The sequence below is a fragment of the Oenanthe melanoleuca genome, chromosome 2, assembly GCF_029582105.1.
Source record: "Oenanthe melanoleuca isolate GR-GAL-2019-014 chromosome 2, OMel1.0, whole genome shotgun sequence".
NCBI classification, from domain to species: domain Eukaryota; kingdom Metazoa; phylum Chordata; class Aves; order Passeriformes; family Muscicapidae; genus Oenanthe; species Oenanthe melanoleuca.
Window position 1 is genome coordinate 94677693 of NC_079335.1, and position 17932 is coordinate 94695624.

A 17932-nucleotide genomic window follows, 5' to 3' on the forward strand; every position below is an offset into this window, starting at 1 on the left:
CATCTGCCACCTGCTGCTTGACCCACTGACCATCGTGCAGTCTCTCAAAGCTGTTCTTGGGCAAACGTTGGATTCCCTGTCCCTTCCACCCCAACAGCACAGCCTCTACAGGGTGGCTAATAGGCTGGGGAGAACAAGACAGCCTCCAGCTCAGCACACTTCCCACAGCTCTGACCTATAGAGAAGACAGGAGTCATTAGAGTAACTGATGCCGAAGTGAAGGGGTGTGGGCTGCCCAGAGAGGGCAGTAGGGACAGCAGGTGGTTCACAGAAAGCATATGTAACAGCTACAATATACAGAGTGGATTAGATGTTTGCTTTCAGACTGACAAAATGCCAGGGAAAAACCGTGAAAAACACCGCTGTCTTGATGACATATGAAGATTTTTAGTTTCATATTTGTATTTTGCATTGTACATGCAGGATTTGAAAGTGGGGAAGCCCAGGAGGCAGTGCAGCTTGCCATTTAGCTTTATGTAGCTCACAACTCAATCAGGTTTTACACAGTGTAACTGCCCTTCTGAAAAATAACTGAGATTCCCACCCAGCTACTGATTTTTGCAATGTCAAACCCAGATGAGCAACAGCACCTACCAGTTCATCTTCTGCCTGTGCCAAATGCTTGCTATATTCTGACAGATACCTTGGTTAACAAATTATGAAGAAATAGAACTTTTGTTTTTAAGAAGTTTTAAAACACTTTATTTCAGTAAGGCATGTAAGCAAGAAATTAAGCTGAGTAGGAATTCCTGAAAGCAATTAAAGTTCATACTCCATCAAAGCCCTTTGCAGAAAAGGTACAGGCTACTGCACTGTACTCAAAAAGAAAAGAAACATACTTCAGCAAAAGCTGATAAAATATAAATTGAAAATTTTACTTTACTTTTTGCTTTTGTATATTAAATTAATTTTATGCACTTGCATCATGAGCCACAGCACCATGGAAGGCACAGGCTTATAAAAATGCTATTCTATTTCTGTATTATCACCTAGATTACTTCTGGTTTTTCAAACCACATTGCATTGCAGGTTGACTTTTCCATTCAAGTACTGTGATGCTTGGGGGGATTTCACAAGTCACTATTCTTCTTTATGTCTGTACATATATGCATATACTTCCCTTTTACATATTTTTTTTATTTACATATATTAAGAAAAGCAATGTTTTCTTAAAAACACAAACCTGAGGTTTCCTTGCTTGTGTATTCTATTCCTTTACCCAAGTGTATATTTTTACCTGACAGACTGCAATGTAAAGACAAGAAAATCTATAAAAGGAACGTTATAGTAGCAAATAGAAAGGTAAAACAATAAAGTGAGTAAGTTAACATGACGAAAACAATAAGGCAGCAAATAATTTGCTGGCAAGAAGGCTTCAAAGCTGCTGGAGAAAGCTCCAGCCAGACATGAGAAAGGTAAGCTGGAGAGAGCTGGTGCCTTAAAATGCTGAGTGTTTCTAAAAAATGAGAGGTTTGTGGTGAATTGCTAAGTGGAAGAGGTATTCCCACATGCATTAAAAAAAACAGCTGGAACATCATGAATACTGTCCAGTACCACAGGCTGCTCCTTTCAACACAGACATGGAGAACAGGCCAAAGTCAGGAGTCCCCCATGCTGCAGGCAGACAGCTAAAGCTTAGGTTCATGAATATACATTGAAATCCCTTTGCATAGAGATATGCAAATACAGACACCTTCCAAGTCTTCCCAACCATAAACTTACTTTTTGTACATTTTTTCCTATTGTTTTTCTCCAAAATATATTGTTTTATTATTGCAAACATAAACATACCTAAATTCTCAGCAGAAAAAAATCCATGGAGGATTGGCAACCACTTGCCTGTGTTGCATGGCCTTAATTTAAGACAATTTAGTGGGAACACTCTACAATGAACTCTCCTTCTTAGTTTTAACCAATCCCCTTCCACCAATAAGGAGAAACTGAATACTAGTAGATATAAGTGGAAAAAATACCAGTTTACCAGCAAGCAAAACAACAACAGGGGAAAAAATAACAGCAAACAATCACCAGACACAGAAGTGCTAAATCTCACAGACCCCCACCAGGGACAAAGAGAAACCTGAATTTGCAGAGTAACTCATCCTAAGATGCTGAGTGTGTGGTTCTAAAGACAAAGGGAAATGGCAGCAAACCCTCCCACGAAGGTAGAAGCTTACAAAGCAGTTCTAGAGGCAGAGAGGAATTGCCAGTGGGATTGTGTGGAATTAGTGTTGCTGGTTGCTGCTGCCTCCTGACACCTGCTGGACTCTGTCACTTTTGGTGTTGCTGGCTGGGTCCCTACTGTGTTGGGTTGATGTGGCCAGAAGTCCGTATTATATCACCATCTGTTGGGGCTGGTTGGGGTAGTGATTTCCTGATCTCTGTGGCACACACCATCTGCTAATGGGCCATCTTTGGGACAGGGTGAGGCAGTCATCTTTATCTTTTCCACGGCCCATCCTCCCTCCAGGAAGATATCATCTGCTGCTGGGCCACTAAGTCCCATTGTATGACTGATAAAATTACATCATCCCACTGGGAGATGCTCCAGCCAGGGGGAGGAACCAAGCCTTTCCTACCTAGATAAAACCTGAGGTTTTGAACAGCAGGTTATCCGTCTTTCCACTCGATTCCAAGGAACACTGGACCTTTCCACATCATCTCTGGACCTTCAGAGGAAAACTGCACCTTTCTACAGGAGCACTGCTTCAACAGAACCACATCTGTCACTGCAGGAGGACTGTAGCCACCATTTAATCGGACTGCTACCAACACCCTGACTGACAGGGTGTCAGGTTGTATTCTGACTCTGTCAGGGTTTGGATTGTTCTTTGTAATACTGTATTTCTATTTTAGTTTTCTTAGTAAAGAATTGTTATTCCTAATTCTCCTATCTTTATCTGAGAGCCCCCTAATTTCAAAATTATAATAATAATTTGGAGGAAGGGGGTTTACATTCTCCATTTCAAAGAGAAGCTTCTGCCTTTATTGGCAGACACCTGTCCTTCAAACAAGGACACCTACTTGGATGGAAGAGGAGGGAAGGGAAGAACAGACTTTCAGCGCTGATGCACGGTAGTTAGCACCAGACCAGTTCTGGCTCAGTGCTGCCCACAGGTGCTGCAAAATTCACTCTGAAAGAGTTTCTGAATGCAAAATGCAGATTCTCCACTTGGTACTGTTGCAAGTAGAGGCCAGAAAAGGCCAAGAGGCAAGCCAAACAGGGAGAGAGAGATATGCCTGGGTGTCTCAATTTTTAAAAAGTCCTGGGCACCACCTCCCCATTCTGGCTGCAAGGGTCTTAAAGAGACAGCAACAATTTCAGGCATGGATATACAGGGGATATAGTAACATTTTGGGATACCTGTGATATGCATTAAACCTAATGGAGTGACTGAGCTGGAAATAAAAGAACAGTGAACTCTATCCAGAAGGCAGGAAAGGTTCAAAGTCTTGATGAAGCATACCTGTACTTAGTGGATAGCACCAGACAGCAGCCTTACCCTTTACAGGTCATTGGGTAGCAGGACCTGCAAACATTTTATCTGGGGTTGCCTTTTCATGCACTCAGCTTTGCCTTCCCTCACTTTAAAAACAGGAAGACTCAGAGGCATTTGGACAGTTTTGTGGTAGTAAAATCCAATAATTCTTCCTTCCACACTTCCAAAGGCAGTTCTTTGGCTCCTTAAGAGCACTCCTCCTCTTCCTGCATACAAACAGTGAGCAGAAAATGTGGACTTTTTGATCTGATACTTGACTACTGTGTTCTATTGGAGCTTATTATTGGTTTTGCTCACAGACTGAGAAGAACAGAGTCAAACCTTCACGGAAACTTATATGGTGAAGAAAATAAAGCATGCCTCCTGAAAATATAGCACCATTTTCAGATAATATATACATATGTTAATACCACTGTCATGACAGAGCCAAACTCTGATCACCTTCTAAATGTGATTTGTCTAATATAAGAGCTCAAGCAGCCTATGGCAACCAGAACCAAAAATACACAATTACAAATCACATAAAATCATATCCAAATCCAGATAAATTATTTCTGAGAACTGCACAAATGCATATTTAAAAAAAAGGGTTAATTTCAAAGACAGCCTGCTATCCAGCTTAGAGATACTCATGTACACTTTTGCATCTCCCATACAAAGCGTCTATTGAAGTTTCTGACAGAGTTTGTGTTTATATGGGTGGTCCACTAGTATTTCTTACACTATCATAAAAAATACCAGTCTTCCTTTTCCATTTGTCTTCCATCTCCATTTATCTTCTTTACAGAGAGTTTGCACTCTGATACTGTACACTATAATGTAAAATAATGTAAAATGTATGCTGTAATGTAAAAGCATCAATTGAAATAACAGTACCTGGTCCTAAAGAACCAATTAAATGTGATAATAAGCCCACATTTAGCCACAGAAATCTAAAAGGCCTTTTCAAACTTAGCACAATAAAGTGTCTAAGAAAGTTAGGGAACTCTCTCATACACAGTCTCATAGGAAGTCCATGCACAACTGTACAGAAGGAGCTGCTATCCAAATGGACACAGTACAGCAGTCTCTGGTCAATGAAGAGAACAGGATGAGCTTCATAAAGGAAGAGAGGAGTTTGAACGAAGATATTTCCTTTCTCCACTCTCTATTTCCAGATAAATAGTTGTGGCTTGCAACAACTACTCTTCCCTTCTGCATTCCACAAGAAGAGAACACAGAAATATTGATACCTTGAGCCAAGCCATCTCTTAAATCTTTCCCTGAACACGACCCTGTGCAAAACATACTGCAATAATGAAGCTGGCATATGGAAATACCATAAAGCAGAGAGGAAATGGCACTCACATGAGAAAAGACTTGAAACTACAGATTAATGTTACATGGCTACAGCATGTCAAGCATGCTCTTTTACAGCTAGGGCTTCCCAGGAACTGGAAGCAGGCTCTTGTTTGAAGATTAAGATAACTTCCCAACACACACACAGTGTGCTTCATAATGCAACTCAAGGCTTGATAAAAGGTTTTCTGAGAATAGGAAAAGGACAATTTCTTTTTTTTGTTTAATTTTCTTTTCTTTTTTCTCTAAGCATCATATAACAATGAAATACAGTAGACCTTGCATCCCTAGACAAAAGCATTTCTAAATTTTGAACATTAAAAATAGCAATCCAACACATTTTACAGTGTGCCTGTCATTCTTAGATATTCTAAAACCTTTTACAGTTGAAAGTATCTGTCATAGAGATACTGGCTTCTTCCATTTCAGTTGGGGTATGGGTATCACAGTCAGGTGTTACTTCAGCCATTAATGAAATTTTGCCATACAATTGCAAGATGTGTTATGTGCAAGGTGACTAAGGAGATGCAAAGCAATGTATTAACACTTAGGCCACTTATAAGGCACAGTCCCAGCAATGGCTAACTATGTTTTCATTTTAACTTCCAAGCCTATTATATAGAATGGTACAGAAACCTGACAAAGAAAATAAAACAGAAGAGAAAAAAGAAGTTCCTGTCATAAAAAAGAATTCCTTTTTCTGACAGGTCTAATGAAACAGAAATTCCAGACTACAGTTACAGGCATGATGGTTGAGGGGTACCTCTGGTTCAAGTAGCTGGGTTTGCAAGCTGCAGATTAAGATGCTGATTTAAACACAGATTGATCCCCTTGTAGGAGCCTGAGACAAGAGGCTGTGAACTGGATGGTACCAGCCAGGTGAATGGACACTGAGACACAGCAGGGGCAGTGAACTGCCAGACTTTTGGATAAAAAAAGGAAGGAAGACCAATGGCACCAAAAAGGCAGAAGACACAGTAGGAACAGAAGATTCAGGAGGAAGAGGGAGATCAATACAATATGTAGTATCAGCTCATACTTGATTTTTACCAGCTCAGCACAAAAAAAAAGTTCTGAAAGTTTAGACACTCTTTTGCATTTTCACAGCTCCCAAAATATCATTAACACATCTAAATATTTCATTCTGGCACATGTGAAAAGACATTGCTGAGGTTTCAAGTCTCTACTAGGTTTTCAAGGGAAATTTGAATTAGAGTAAAGCAAATGTTCACCCTAAATCAGGACCTAAACCTAATTTTTTCATTAATACCTCACGGGTATTTTAGCTAGTACAACACAGATCACTCTGGTTCAACATGGTTATCACAGAGAGCCAAACCACAAAAACACAGTTCACAGTACAGTTATCCAAGTCAGACAAAGTCTGGGCACTCTTGTGGGCCAGCCCTGGCACAAATTCCAGTTTGTACAGAGCTCTCAGTGATTTCCAGTCACTGGAATAAAAAAACATTTCTCTTCAGGTTTGTGTACTCACTGCTTTTTCTTCTGGGCTCCCGTTGGGCAACTCCACAACTCTGAGGTCATGGTCCACCTGCAGCCTTGCCCTTGTGACAAACTGGATGACTGATGAACTGTCCTGGGAAGTAAAAAGATGAAGAACTGGATTTAACAACAACAAAAGCAACAACAAAAAAAAAGCTCAACAAACCATCAAACATTTGCCAGTGTAATAGATGATCATGCTTAGTGAAGGCTAGGCTGGCAGTTAAGTACCAGCCTGGTTACAACTCTGCTTTGAAAAAATATACTTTATGCTCATAACAGACAGATATAACTGAGCACATTATTTTAGATTATAACAAAATCAGGTATGTCAGACTTTAAATACATACTTTGTATTTGGTTTGTTAATGTTTTCCATATTTACCACAAAAGCAAGACAGAACGTTTCCAAAGACACAGGCAGGCTCAAAACTCACTGTGAAAAATGTTTGGATTTGTTTTTCAAGTTAACAGAAAAATTATACACAGAAATTGGGATAAACTACAATATATCCCAGGGGGAGAATTCTCATTTGAATCTGTGCATGGCAAATATCTTAATTACTCACTGTACAATTCCTCTCATTAATATATATTTCTCCAATAAAATGCCTCGTGCATTTTAGCAGGCACATTTCAGTAATAAGCCATTTCAACTTACAGATTAGTCACTTGAATGCAGTTTGGGAAGGGCACACAATAAGTAGAAAATGGCATGCACTGGTGACACTCAAACGTGTAAACACTGCATGTCTTTTAAAGGAGTGTTGCTAAAAGCAATCTTAGAAGGGACCCAGCAGATGGGATGAATCCTGGCTATTCCCAAGTCTGAATTAAGTATATCTTGCATGCACTCAATTACTTGTCATATATTTCAGCATTTCTATAAGCATGTAGCAAATAGCTGAAACTTCTGGCCTTGCCTATGCTTCCTGTTTTCAAATACAAACAAACATTAACAGACTTAATGGTTTCAATTGGAAAAGCTCAGGTCTATTAATTACTTTAGCAGCTGTTTTTTAATAAGGGCTGTCTCTGGCACTTTTAATCTAACAACTATGAAAGACAGGTTTATTTTAGTAGGCTCATGTTATCAGCTTTCTCCTCCAGTTATCTTATTCCCTCATAACCTTACAGCATCTTGCCAGAATTAGAGTCAGCATTTTGGTAAGTAAAGGAAAATAGGTCAAAATGTAGTAAATCACAAAAAATTTAAAAGATTTGCTGTCTCATTCAGTGGCTTCAGAGAAGACAGAAATTAACTTGCAACCATTTGTTTCTTGTCACAAATGTTAAGCTCAGCATTAATGTGGTCATGATGCATCTTCTTTGAATAATAATATTTTGAAGTAAAAATTACAAAATGCTACCAGGTCTCTGTTTACACAGAAAGATAATATATAGCTGGTCACAGTTTACATTCACTTACATTTTTTAGAATGAACTTTCAGAAATCAACTTGATTTTCAGAAATCTCTAGCGTTAACACCATGCACACAATAAGGAGTCTCATTTGTCATTTTTCAAATTATAAATTTCTTAACTAAATTTATTTTTATCTTAATGAGTAATGGATAAGAACTAGGATGAGCACCTCCATACACACTGATAATAAGTAGATCCATTTTCTTTGACACCATGATTATTTTTCACACACTAGTAAAGTCAGGAAAAAAATTGCAAGTTTTGAGTTCATTGGTTCACATAAGCACACTTAAATTGGCATTGAAGATGACCTCCAAGGAGACCACGTACCTTCTTGAGTATCTCAGTATTCAGCAGCATGTAGATATTTATATCACAGGATTCTGCTTTAGCTAGTGAGCTTAAATTGCAGTGTACAATTAAACAAGATCTGCCTGGTCTTTCACAGTCCTACAGGAAATATGGAAAAAGTTGTTAGGCAAAGGAGGCAAAAATTCAAAGATAAATTATAAATTGTGTGACAGCAAACATATCAGAAAACTAAGTTATATAGTAAACTGCTGAAATACAGCACTCCTGCATTGAAATAGCAGCTTTCAAGACCTGCAGACAGCTGGATACAGATGCCTGCATGAAAGCAAGCCAGGTAAAATTCAGTCCTCTACAGAGCTGCTGAGCCAGGCAAGCATTCAGGACTGGCAGGAACAGGACTGCAGCTGCACATGAGCCCTTTGTGTGGGTCAGGCACCAAGTACAGTGCCCTGACCCCCTGCCCCCGTATGCTTTTGGCAGAACATGGGAGCAAAGGCTCTGGTATCCAAGTGTGTGCTGCCATGACAGCTAAATCCCTTTCCACTGCACTTCCCAAAATTTCCTATTTACTTTTAAAAAGCAGACAATTACAATCACTAAATGTCCCCCCAGCAAATCATCAGTATTGTTATGTATGCTCCATAAAGATCTATCTGCTACAGATCTTCATGCCAAACCATGCAAAATGTTTTGTAAAATATGCTGTATGTTCAAGTGGTGCCATTAGTGGTACCATTACTTACCAATACTTTCCTGCCAGACTTCCTGAAAAAAGCAAATATTGTGTGGAAAATATTTTCATTCTCCTGAGGAACAACGCATGGGCTGTGGTTCCTACGGAAAGAACAGCTTCCTTTGTCGTGACCAACCTGCACAATTATAAATCACAATTATTATTCCGAATTAATGAAATTATACAAGAAGGTTGAATTAGCCTGTCTGTAAAAGGACACCTAAATCTGAGCTAAATGTCTGGACTCCCATTAATAATCAGAAGAAAAAATAACCACCTCGGGAGCCAAATAACCCTAAGGAAAGTATCTCAAGTAAGCCAGATGAATAATGGACTGGAAATGCTTTGACTTGACAGGATAGAAATGTGTCTAACCTAGCTCAGGTGTAGGTGTCTGTGTACTACATGTCTGGAGAAAAAGGAGAAAAACCTCAGCAAAATATATGTTATGACACAGCATTTTAAATCAATAGTTGTCCTAGTTACAGAGATAGCAGGTGGAGTTTAGCATAAGGGCTGACCCAAAATCTTTCTCTACATCAACCCGCACAAGCTTGTTTATTGTCTCTTTATGACTTGGAGTTGGAAGCAGAACCTCTGTGTTGAACCCAAGTTCACAAAACGGGGAGGGATGCTTCATGCCATTAAAAACAGGAGTTCGACACATGCAGCTCTCCCGTCAATACTTTCTGGGCTCTGGATCATTCTAAAATCCCTCCAGCCGCTGCCGTGGGCCATTGCCGGGAAAGGGTCGGGTTTGCCCTCCATGCTGCTGGGCAGAGCCGCCCCACGAGTTCAGCCGCTCCACGAGTTCCAGCCGCTCCACGAGTTCCAGCCGCTCCACAAGTTCCAGCCGCTGGCAGCAGCCGCGCCAGGCCAGGGAGAGCCCCTGGTGAGAGGCGTAGTGCGGGCAGCATGGTAGTACTCAATTTTATTTTTTTTTTTTTTTTTTTTTTTTTTAATTTATTTTTGATCCCTGTTCCCTGTTGGGTTATTAGTTTGGTGGAAGGGAGGGATGAAGTTTCGGAATAGCAGAGGCTTGTTTGCCGCACTGTTTCCTTCATTCTGCCGGCTAATCAGGGGGATCTCCTCCGTGTTTGCGTATGAGCGTTGAAGCGTTTGCCTGAGTATTTCTTGATTATCGCTGTTTTCCTTAAGTGAACCTTACTCTTTTCACTTACATCTCTTTGTATTTGTCTCTCCTTATTAGCGGAAACAGGCGAAGTTAAAACTAAGGGGAAACAACTTATTTCAGAACCTCCCATCCCTGTAAATTGTCTTAAACTAAGACAAGTGTTACCCTTTGTACTAGGTTTCTTGATGTTTTGGCCAGCTCAGGTGCATCCCTGTTTATATCAGACTAACAAGATAAATCTTCGTGTAAATGCACAAGCCTAGGTACTAAATCTGTTCTTTTACCTTTAGAAGATATAGTAGAAAACCCCCTTTTTGTGTCAGTAGCTTATTCACTTTTCCAAGAAAGTGGAAGACTGAGGCAAGGAAGACTTGAAGAGTACCAAATTCTGATAAAATGAGCTTCAGTCAAGATAATCTTGCTCAAAAAAGCCTTCTCACTTTTTGCGACTTATGAATACATACTAAAAAAATTATTGAAATTTAATAAAAACTATGACAACGAAGTATCAGCAAATTTTTCCTGCTACCATCCTTTAAGCCAGTAAGAGTGAGAGAGGGAGATTTTCTCACAAACCACCAATTGACATTCTTACACATCCTGCTATTGACCTCCTCACACCCTCTCTGAAAATTTATACCTTATTCAATTCATAAATCCTTGAAAGAGAGAGAAAAAAGCTGTTACAGATACAAATTTACTGCATATTCTGAATCTGATTCAGCATTACACAGTTTGTGTTAAGTATTGTGGAAAAAAAGGTAAAACCCAAAGGTCTGTTTAGATTTTAAATGCTATTTTCCAGAAAAGTTATATATATATATGTGTCTTTGAAAGATGTAGCTTTTCTGCTTCACTGGCCAACACATTCTTCATAATCTGTTCTTTGCAATATGTATTCACAACATGACTTAACATAATCTGTCCTTATATTTCCAACAGATATACCCAAAGTTTACAGTCTCCTTGGGCTCAATTGGAGATAAAGACTGATTTGTCTAGATCACCTGAAACGAGTTTTCATTATTTATTTTAGGTAAGAGATTCACAAAGGCCACAGACATTTTTTTCTTTGATCTTTCACATGGAAATTAGATCCATATCAACTAGAAGGTTTATGTTATATTAAAACCAGCAAAAAGTCAGGATCTATTAAGTATTTGTTCTTTATTCCTGAAAGTTTAAATTACAGATGTCATTAGATTTATGCAAGAGATACAGGAAGGACAGTACAAGTTTCTGTGTTACACAAGCTTTTGGCATATTCCCTAAATAGTCCTGATTTATATCTTGTAAAAGTACAGTGTAAGAATGAGCCAAAGCAGAAATATCTCACAAGACTAAAAGGAATTGTCTAGCATGAAGCAACATAAGCCTGGTGCTTTCTACTTCAAGTTATCTTTTTTTAAACTGAAGATTGGCATAATTTTTAAAACACTTCAGCTGAAACAGAAAAAGGTACCTCCAGAGAACCAACTTTGAACTTGGAAATATGTTTTCCTCTCTGCCAACTACACTGCAATCCTATATGAGGTGGATTATAAATTCAGTGTTTCAGTCCATATTAGGAGAATATGAATAAGAATATAAGAATATAATATTCTTGTAAGAATAAGAACTAAGCACCACCTGTTACCTGCACTGCTGTGGAACAGACCATCAGGTCACCTATACCCTGTTCCAGCAGCCAAAAGCAAAGGTTGCTTCCTAGAAGGCAGACACTGCTATTTGGCCAGCAGAATTTGGGAGAATTCAACCAGGCAGAAATTAGATTGCACTCATCTGTGTACCTGTGATCAATCAGCATGTGCTGACAGCCAGCAGGCAGGAAAGGATGCAAGGCAGCTGAGCAGCAATCCATTTCTTTTAGCACTCTTGGAAGCCACAGAGCCACAAAACTGGGGAAAATTAACAAAAAAATTCTAAATTGATGGATCATGCTAAGGTAGAAGGAAATCCATCCTTTTCAAAGGACTGGCCACAGTTGGTCTGGTGGGATATTTTTTAGGGATTTTGGTTGGTTTGTTTCCTTTTCATAGGATGACTATTAGGCACTTATACTTCACACCATGTGTTACCCTCAATTTTTACATGCATAAGGGTTCAGTCTACCAGCCAGAAAAAAACTTGTGGCAACTTTTCAATAAACTTTGTTTTCCATTAAATATTCATCTGTACAAAGACAACTTGTTAAATAAAATTCTAGCACAAAACTCCTATTTGCATTATGCTGAGACTGAACTGCATCTCTGAAATACAAATCATTATTTCTGTTGTGAGTCTCGTGAGTTTCTTCTTGTTGGAACATGATAATATCCCAGCCACCCTGTGGTACACAGAGAAGGAAATTTCTGGCCAAATGTTTATGATTTACAGATGCAAGAACTGCACAAGTCTTTGAAATGGAGTAGGAAGCAAGCCAGGCTCTTGGAGTTTCAGGGTACCTGGCATACCAGAGTTTTTTGAACATTTCCATTTCTCAGCAGCCTGTAAACAGAAAAGGACTACCCCAGAGTGGTCTTCCCAGGATCCAGTATCCAACATCTCACAGAAACAGCAGAAGGGACTTTTTTTGAGCAGTGCATAGGATGTTAAAAGAGATGTGCACTGCCTTTGTGGTCAGTGCAAGAACTATACAGAAGCTAAAGAAAATCCAACTCCTAACACAAATTAACAACTGGAGCAGGGAACAAGAGGCACAAAAGGGAAGCTCTCTTAAATCCTACATTAAGACTACAGATTGGGAAATAAAAACCTTTCCCAAAAGAGGTACCAAGGAGAAGTACCCCTGCAGCCTTCAAAGAAAGGACTTTCAAGGAGCTTTGTTGGAGCTGTCTCTGCTGAAGGCTGTCTCATTCTGTTTTCCAGAAACAATTTACTAAGTCCTGAATAAAATAATTTGTAGTCTGGTGCATGAAGATAAATCTGTACTAAAAATGTATTTGAAATCTGTACCCAGACAGAGTCCATGTTCCCACATAAAGTGGGCCAAAGAAAAAGGTGAAGCAGGCTAACTACATAGCATCTTCAGCACCTGTGCTCATATTAAACATTTTTCTAACCTGGTCTGAGTCGGGTCCTGTGGCCTGAATCTGCTGCAGACACAAATTAATGCCTGACCTAGCAGATTTCACTAAACAGCTTTACATTGCAGGGGAAAAAAAGCCTAATTTCAAAGATTTTAAATTAGTTTTTTCTTTTCTTCTCTATATTCAATAGACTATGTCATCACATACAATCTAGAGTACCACACATATCATGAGGTTTTTTAGAGTAACAGTGTAAAATTTTTTGTTACACAGAGGTAAATATTACTAATTACTGATCCTAGCCTTAAACTCCTGGAAAACATTTTTAATTTAAAAAATACATTTTTTGCAAAGAATTTACATTTTCAGAATTCCAATTCCAAACTGAAAAATTTTTGAGGGGGTGGTTGTCTGATGGAAATCCAACCATTTTATAAAATCTTTTCACACAGATTTGATATATCTATTATTTGTCATTTGCATTATTAGAATGAAGCATGCTTTCACTATCTTAAATGTCAACTTTCACGTGAGGCAAACCAACATCAAGAGCAAAAGTAAAATCTTCCTACAGAAGTTTTTATTGACAATTATTTCTTTTTACCATGGTTGAGAGGTTTCCATTCTCTAGCAATGTCTTGTCTTAGGCTACAAAACACTTAACATCAATACACACATCATGTTTTTTCTAGTTTTTACCTGAATTACAAAGGCACTTTTGTCAAGCTGCTCAGCCCCAGTGCAAAGAAAGGTAAAAAAAAAAAAAAAATTCTAATATTCTCATTGTGGAATATCAGAGTGATTAGTGCAGTAGCATAGCCTGCACTCAGATATCATGTGCATTCTTGAACACCACTGGATGTCAGAATAGCCTTCAACATTTCTCAGTAACAACACATTATTGTCAGGTGTCTCAGAGATCAGTGGCACTTGAAAATCACCACCTTTCCAACAGTTTCAAGTGGACAACCAAAACCTAAGGGACTGAAAATCATTTACTTGCTCCACTATATATATATATATATATATACACATGTGTGTGTTTGTCTATTTCCGAAGTCTCCTATTGTATCCAATGTGTGCATATACATGTACATATACATATAAATGTAAATAGAGACAAGCCAGAACATCTGCACCACAGACTGTAAGTGGCACCTTGCCTCTACATAACAGGCCTCTACATGTCCCCATAACTCTGCAAAGGCTAATAATATTACTAATCTGTCACCATGCAGAGTAGCAGAAAATCCCTCATACTGCCTGTACTACCCATCCCAACACCATTCTCTCGTGTGACAATTCTATAAATAACCACACACTCATTCAGAGACAAGTTAGTCTCTAGTTTGTTAATTTAGGGTAAGTTGCTCTCCCCTTGACAAGCCTATGAACATGCTTGAGAGATGTTTAAATAGGACTGCCTGTACAATGGGTTACTCTGCCAACTTTTTGTTGTCAGCACAAACCACTAAATTTCTCAGAGATGAGATGTAACCACTAGAGAAAGCATGCACGTTACTCCATGATTTTAAAATACTCTGTCTGCAACAAGAGAGAAATTACTGCAGGATGATTTTAATGGACTCCAAATATTTGAATCTGAATTACTTTTTTCCTGCTACTTTATAGGCTGAGCAGAGGCAAACCCATAAAGTAGCAATGGTTTTTAGTCATGTAAGATTATACCACTCTTGAGAAAAAGTAGCAGGAGGACATTTCAGAGTGTAATAGCTGTATGTAAAAGCTATCATGTACACTCCACACACATTGCATCCTAAAAAGCCTGCAGGATTTTTAATAGGGCTGTATGAGAATAGCAGGTTGAATTTATTGCATACACAGGGATTATCATCTCTGACTTTCCTTGCATGTGTAGGGATTTATGAGAATACTTGGGCCTGGTTTGCAACTCCAAGAAGGAGGTATCAGTGCAAAGGGAAAATCACCACACATTTTCCAGGAAACACAGAGGATAACCAAGGGCTGCCAATGAAGCCAGGTCACCTGGGAGTGGCTGGCATTTCTAGGAGCTACTGCCTCAGCACATTTCTGTTCTGCTATCAGCTCTGTTTCCCACCTTCAGGGTACTTGCAACATCATCTCTGCCCATCTGTAGCCACTCTCAGAACATGGCAATTTCAAGGAAGCCCTTGAGGCCTTTCAGAAATTGTTGGGGTTTAGCAAACTGTTAGCAAACAGTTTAAGGGTTTAGGCTTAAACTCTAACATAAACTTCACAGGTGAACTGAAAGCCATTGGCCCCTTCTAGATTTAACCTTGACCCATTAACATGTGTCAAAGGCAAGACCTCTCATTTTTTCAGGGCCATGTATCCAGCACAGGATGTCAACCTGGGATGAAGGAAATTAAATGAAATTTCAAAATGGGCTGGACAGGACAGTTGAGGACCAAGCACAAAAACTGGATATTAGCAGCTGACGTGGGGTTAAGTGTGTGCAAGTGATAGGAGTTTCTTGGAAGAATGAGACAGAAAAATGGGAGGAAAACTGGCTGTTCCTTCCAATAAAGGATTATGTACAATCTCCCTGTAGCACTGCTGTATATAAGAAGCCAAGGGCTATTCTCATATTTAATGATTGACATTTTATAAAATAAATGGGTGAGCAAATGTGTATCTTCAGCTCATTCCTTATACAACACTAGATTTCCACTAAGGCAAAAGATTTCATTATGGTATTAAAACTTACAGTTTCCAGGCTCTTTCAGTAAGTCTGGAATTCCCTTCAGGGGAGGGCCTGGAAGCCAGCAGAACTCAGCTGATACAAAGCAAGTATGAAGGTGGAATGCAGACGTGAGTGCATGTGATAAAACAAAACCCACATCCGACCTCAGCATCAGTGTGTGGGCGAGTTCAGGGAAAACATCGTGAGATACAAGATATCTGCAACAGGAAACATGCTCAAGGTCTGAACACAGGCCAATAATTTCACAAAATTTTTAGCATTGTTCAACTCTGTAATGGATGTCTTTCTCATCATCCCTGGGCTATACTGACTCCAAAGGACAAGGAGTTTGGCCATGGTCTGGAAATTGCTGGCAGAGAGTTTTTACATATTTTCCCCTGTATGTTTTTTTAAACCGCTTTATTTATGTATGAATAACTAAGCAGTGGTTCAAGTTTTCAAACTTGAAAAATAAATAACAGATGCGTTTGTCTGTCTTTGTTGCTAGCCAGAGCACGTTCATCCTAGTATTAGGGGAAAAATGTATGCAAGTATTCTGATTCAAAGATACTGATTCACCCTTTATTAGGTGAACAAAGAATTGACAAGCAGGGTTAATCTAACATGTCACACTGAGAAAAAAAGGGTACTGACAAGAAATTCCAGACAAGGTCAGACTTTCAACAGTAGACAAATAAGTTATGTAAATATGTTATCTGACTACTTGTGCCATATGCCAAGAATGTTTAATATTCACAGATAATGAAATACATTTGAATCAGAGCAGTCTTGTTGATTATGGTTTAAGAGTCACTGAAACGACATTAAAAATTTTTTTTAAATTAACCCACTTTACAAAACTCTTGGAAGATTTCAACTAAAACCAGCAATGATGGCAAGGAAAACCAGTAGTCCATATATCCAATAAGTAGCCTGCAAGACCATGAGAAGAGGCAAGCAGGAACAAAGTGGAGATTTAAAAAAAAGCATTAAATTAACTTAGAGGAGTACACCATAATTCTGGCTTCTGCTCCTCTAGATAACAGGAGAATGCACCAGATGCATGTTTGGCATAAGTCATGCTAACCCGACTGCAACACCTTTAGATGTTTTTCTGATGCACTTAATATACAGCTCAATTAAATAATCAGGTTTGATAAGCATGATTCTTGCAACGTTGGCCCTGCAGCCAATTTGCACATACTTAGCAGCAATTCCCAGAAGTACTGCTCTCAAGAACTAGTAATTTCTACCCAGTTTTGTGACAAAAGCAAAGATCTTCTCATATAAAGTTCCTGACTTACAAGACAGTAGATTCTTTCCTAGACAGAGCTGTACATGCCACATGTACACAGTAAGAAGAAACACTGACCACTTGGTATGATTTAACTGTGAGATCCACAGAAGGTTCAGTCCTAGGAATGAGTGCCCCCCACCTTACACAAAAATCAGCTTACCACTAACATTATTGTGCTCCTTATGTATTGGCCTCTAGCAGATGCAACCCAAGAAAGGGTCACTGAGAAATAATTTTACTCCCCCTATGATGAACTGTGAAATGCTTAACCAACATGTGAGGCAACAAATAATTCTCAGGGTATGTTTCTATTTAAAAAGCCCCTGAGATCACTTGGCATTAGATGTTCCTTCAGCTAGGTTATATTGGTCTATAGCACATCCTCTTCTGCAGCCTTACCTATGATGTATTAAACACACATAAGCCCATGTTTGCTCTTTACCTAATTGTTGGACTTTCCCTATGGGCTGTGTTGATGGTAGAATGAGGAAATCTGAAGCTTGTGCAGGTAAGTACATTTCCCTTTAGGGCTCAAACAACTCCTGTGGGATGATTCACTAAAGCAGATGTTTGAATGTACCAGAAAGGTGTCTAAGACCTAAACTCTCTTTAGAGGCAGTGGAGAGAAGGTAGGACTTTCAAGAGGATGCTTTTCCTTATCTGCTGTAGACAACTGAAGATTAAAAAGGGTCATTCTCATTCAAAAAACCTCTTGGGGGATGGAGGAGATATATTAAGTTAAGCAGAGGTTGTCCTTTGTTTCCAAGACATCCTCAGAGTTTCCTCCAAGAAATGGTTTATTGATACTTTTGATACCATCTGGTACCTTTCACAAGACTGGAACGATATACTTGCAAAGGCAGGAGAGAAATCCAATAAAATATGCTCATTTTCACTCTGATACATGAACAGGGAGGAAAACCCTTCTGCCACCAGATATGCATAGATACCATTGTTTTAAATGCTTCCTTGTT

The 17932-nt window shown here is 39.0% G+C and overlaps 1 protein-coding gene across 1 annotated transcript in view; it reads right to left on the reverse strand.

Annotated features, from left to right (window-relative positions):
- ITGA9 (integrin subunit alpha 9) overlaps window positions 1-17932 on the reverse strand; it is a 213720-nt gene that overhangs the window by 26418 nt on the left and 169370 nt on the right. Inside the window, exons 24-26 of the mRNA XM_056485059.1 lie at window positions 8822-8947; window positions 8097-8216; window positions 6334-6435 (exon numbers count right to left, since the gene is read on the reverse strand). Of these exons, the coding sequence (XP_056341034.1) occupies window positions 6334-6435; window positions 8097-8216; window positions 8822-8947 (348 nt within the window). The remainder of the gene's footprint in view (window positions 1-6333; window positions 6436-8096; window positions 8217-8821; window positions 8948-17932) is intronic.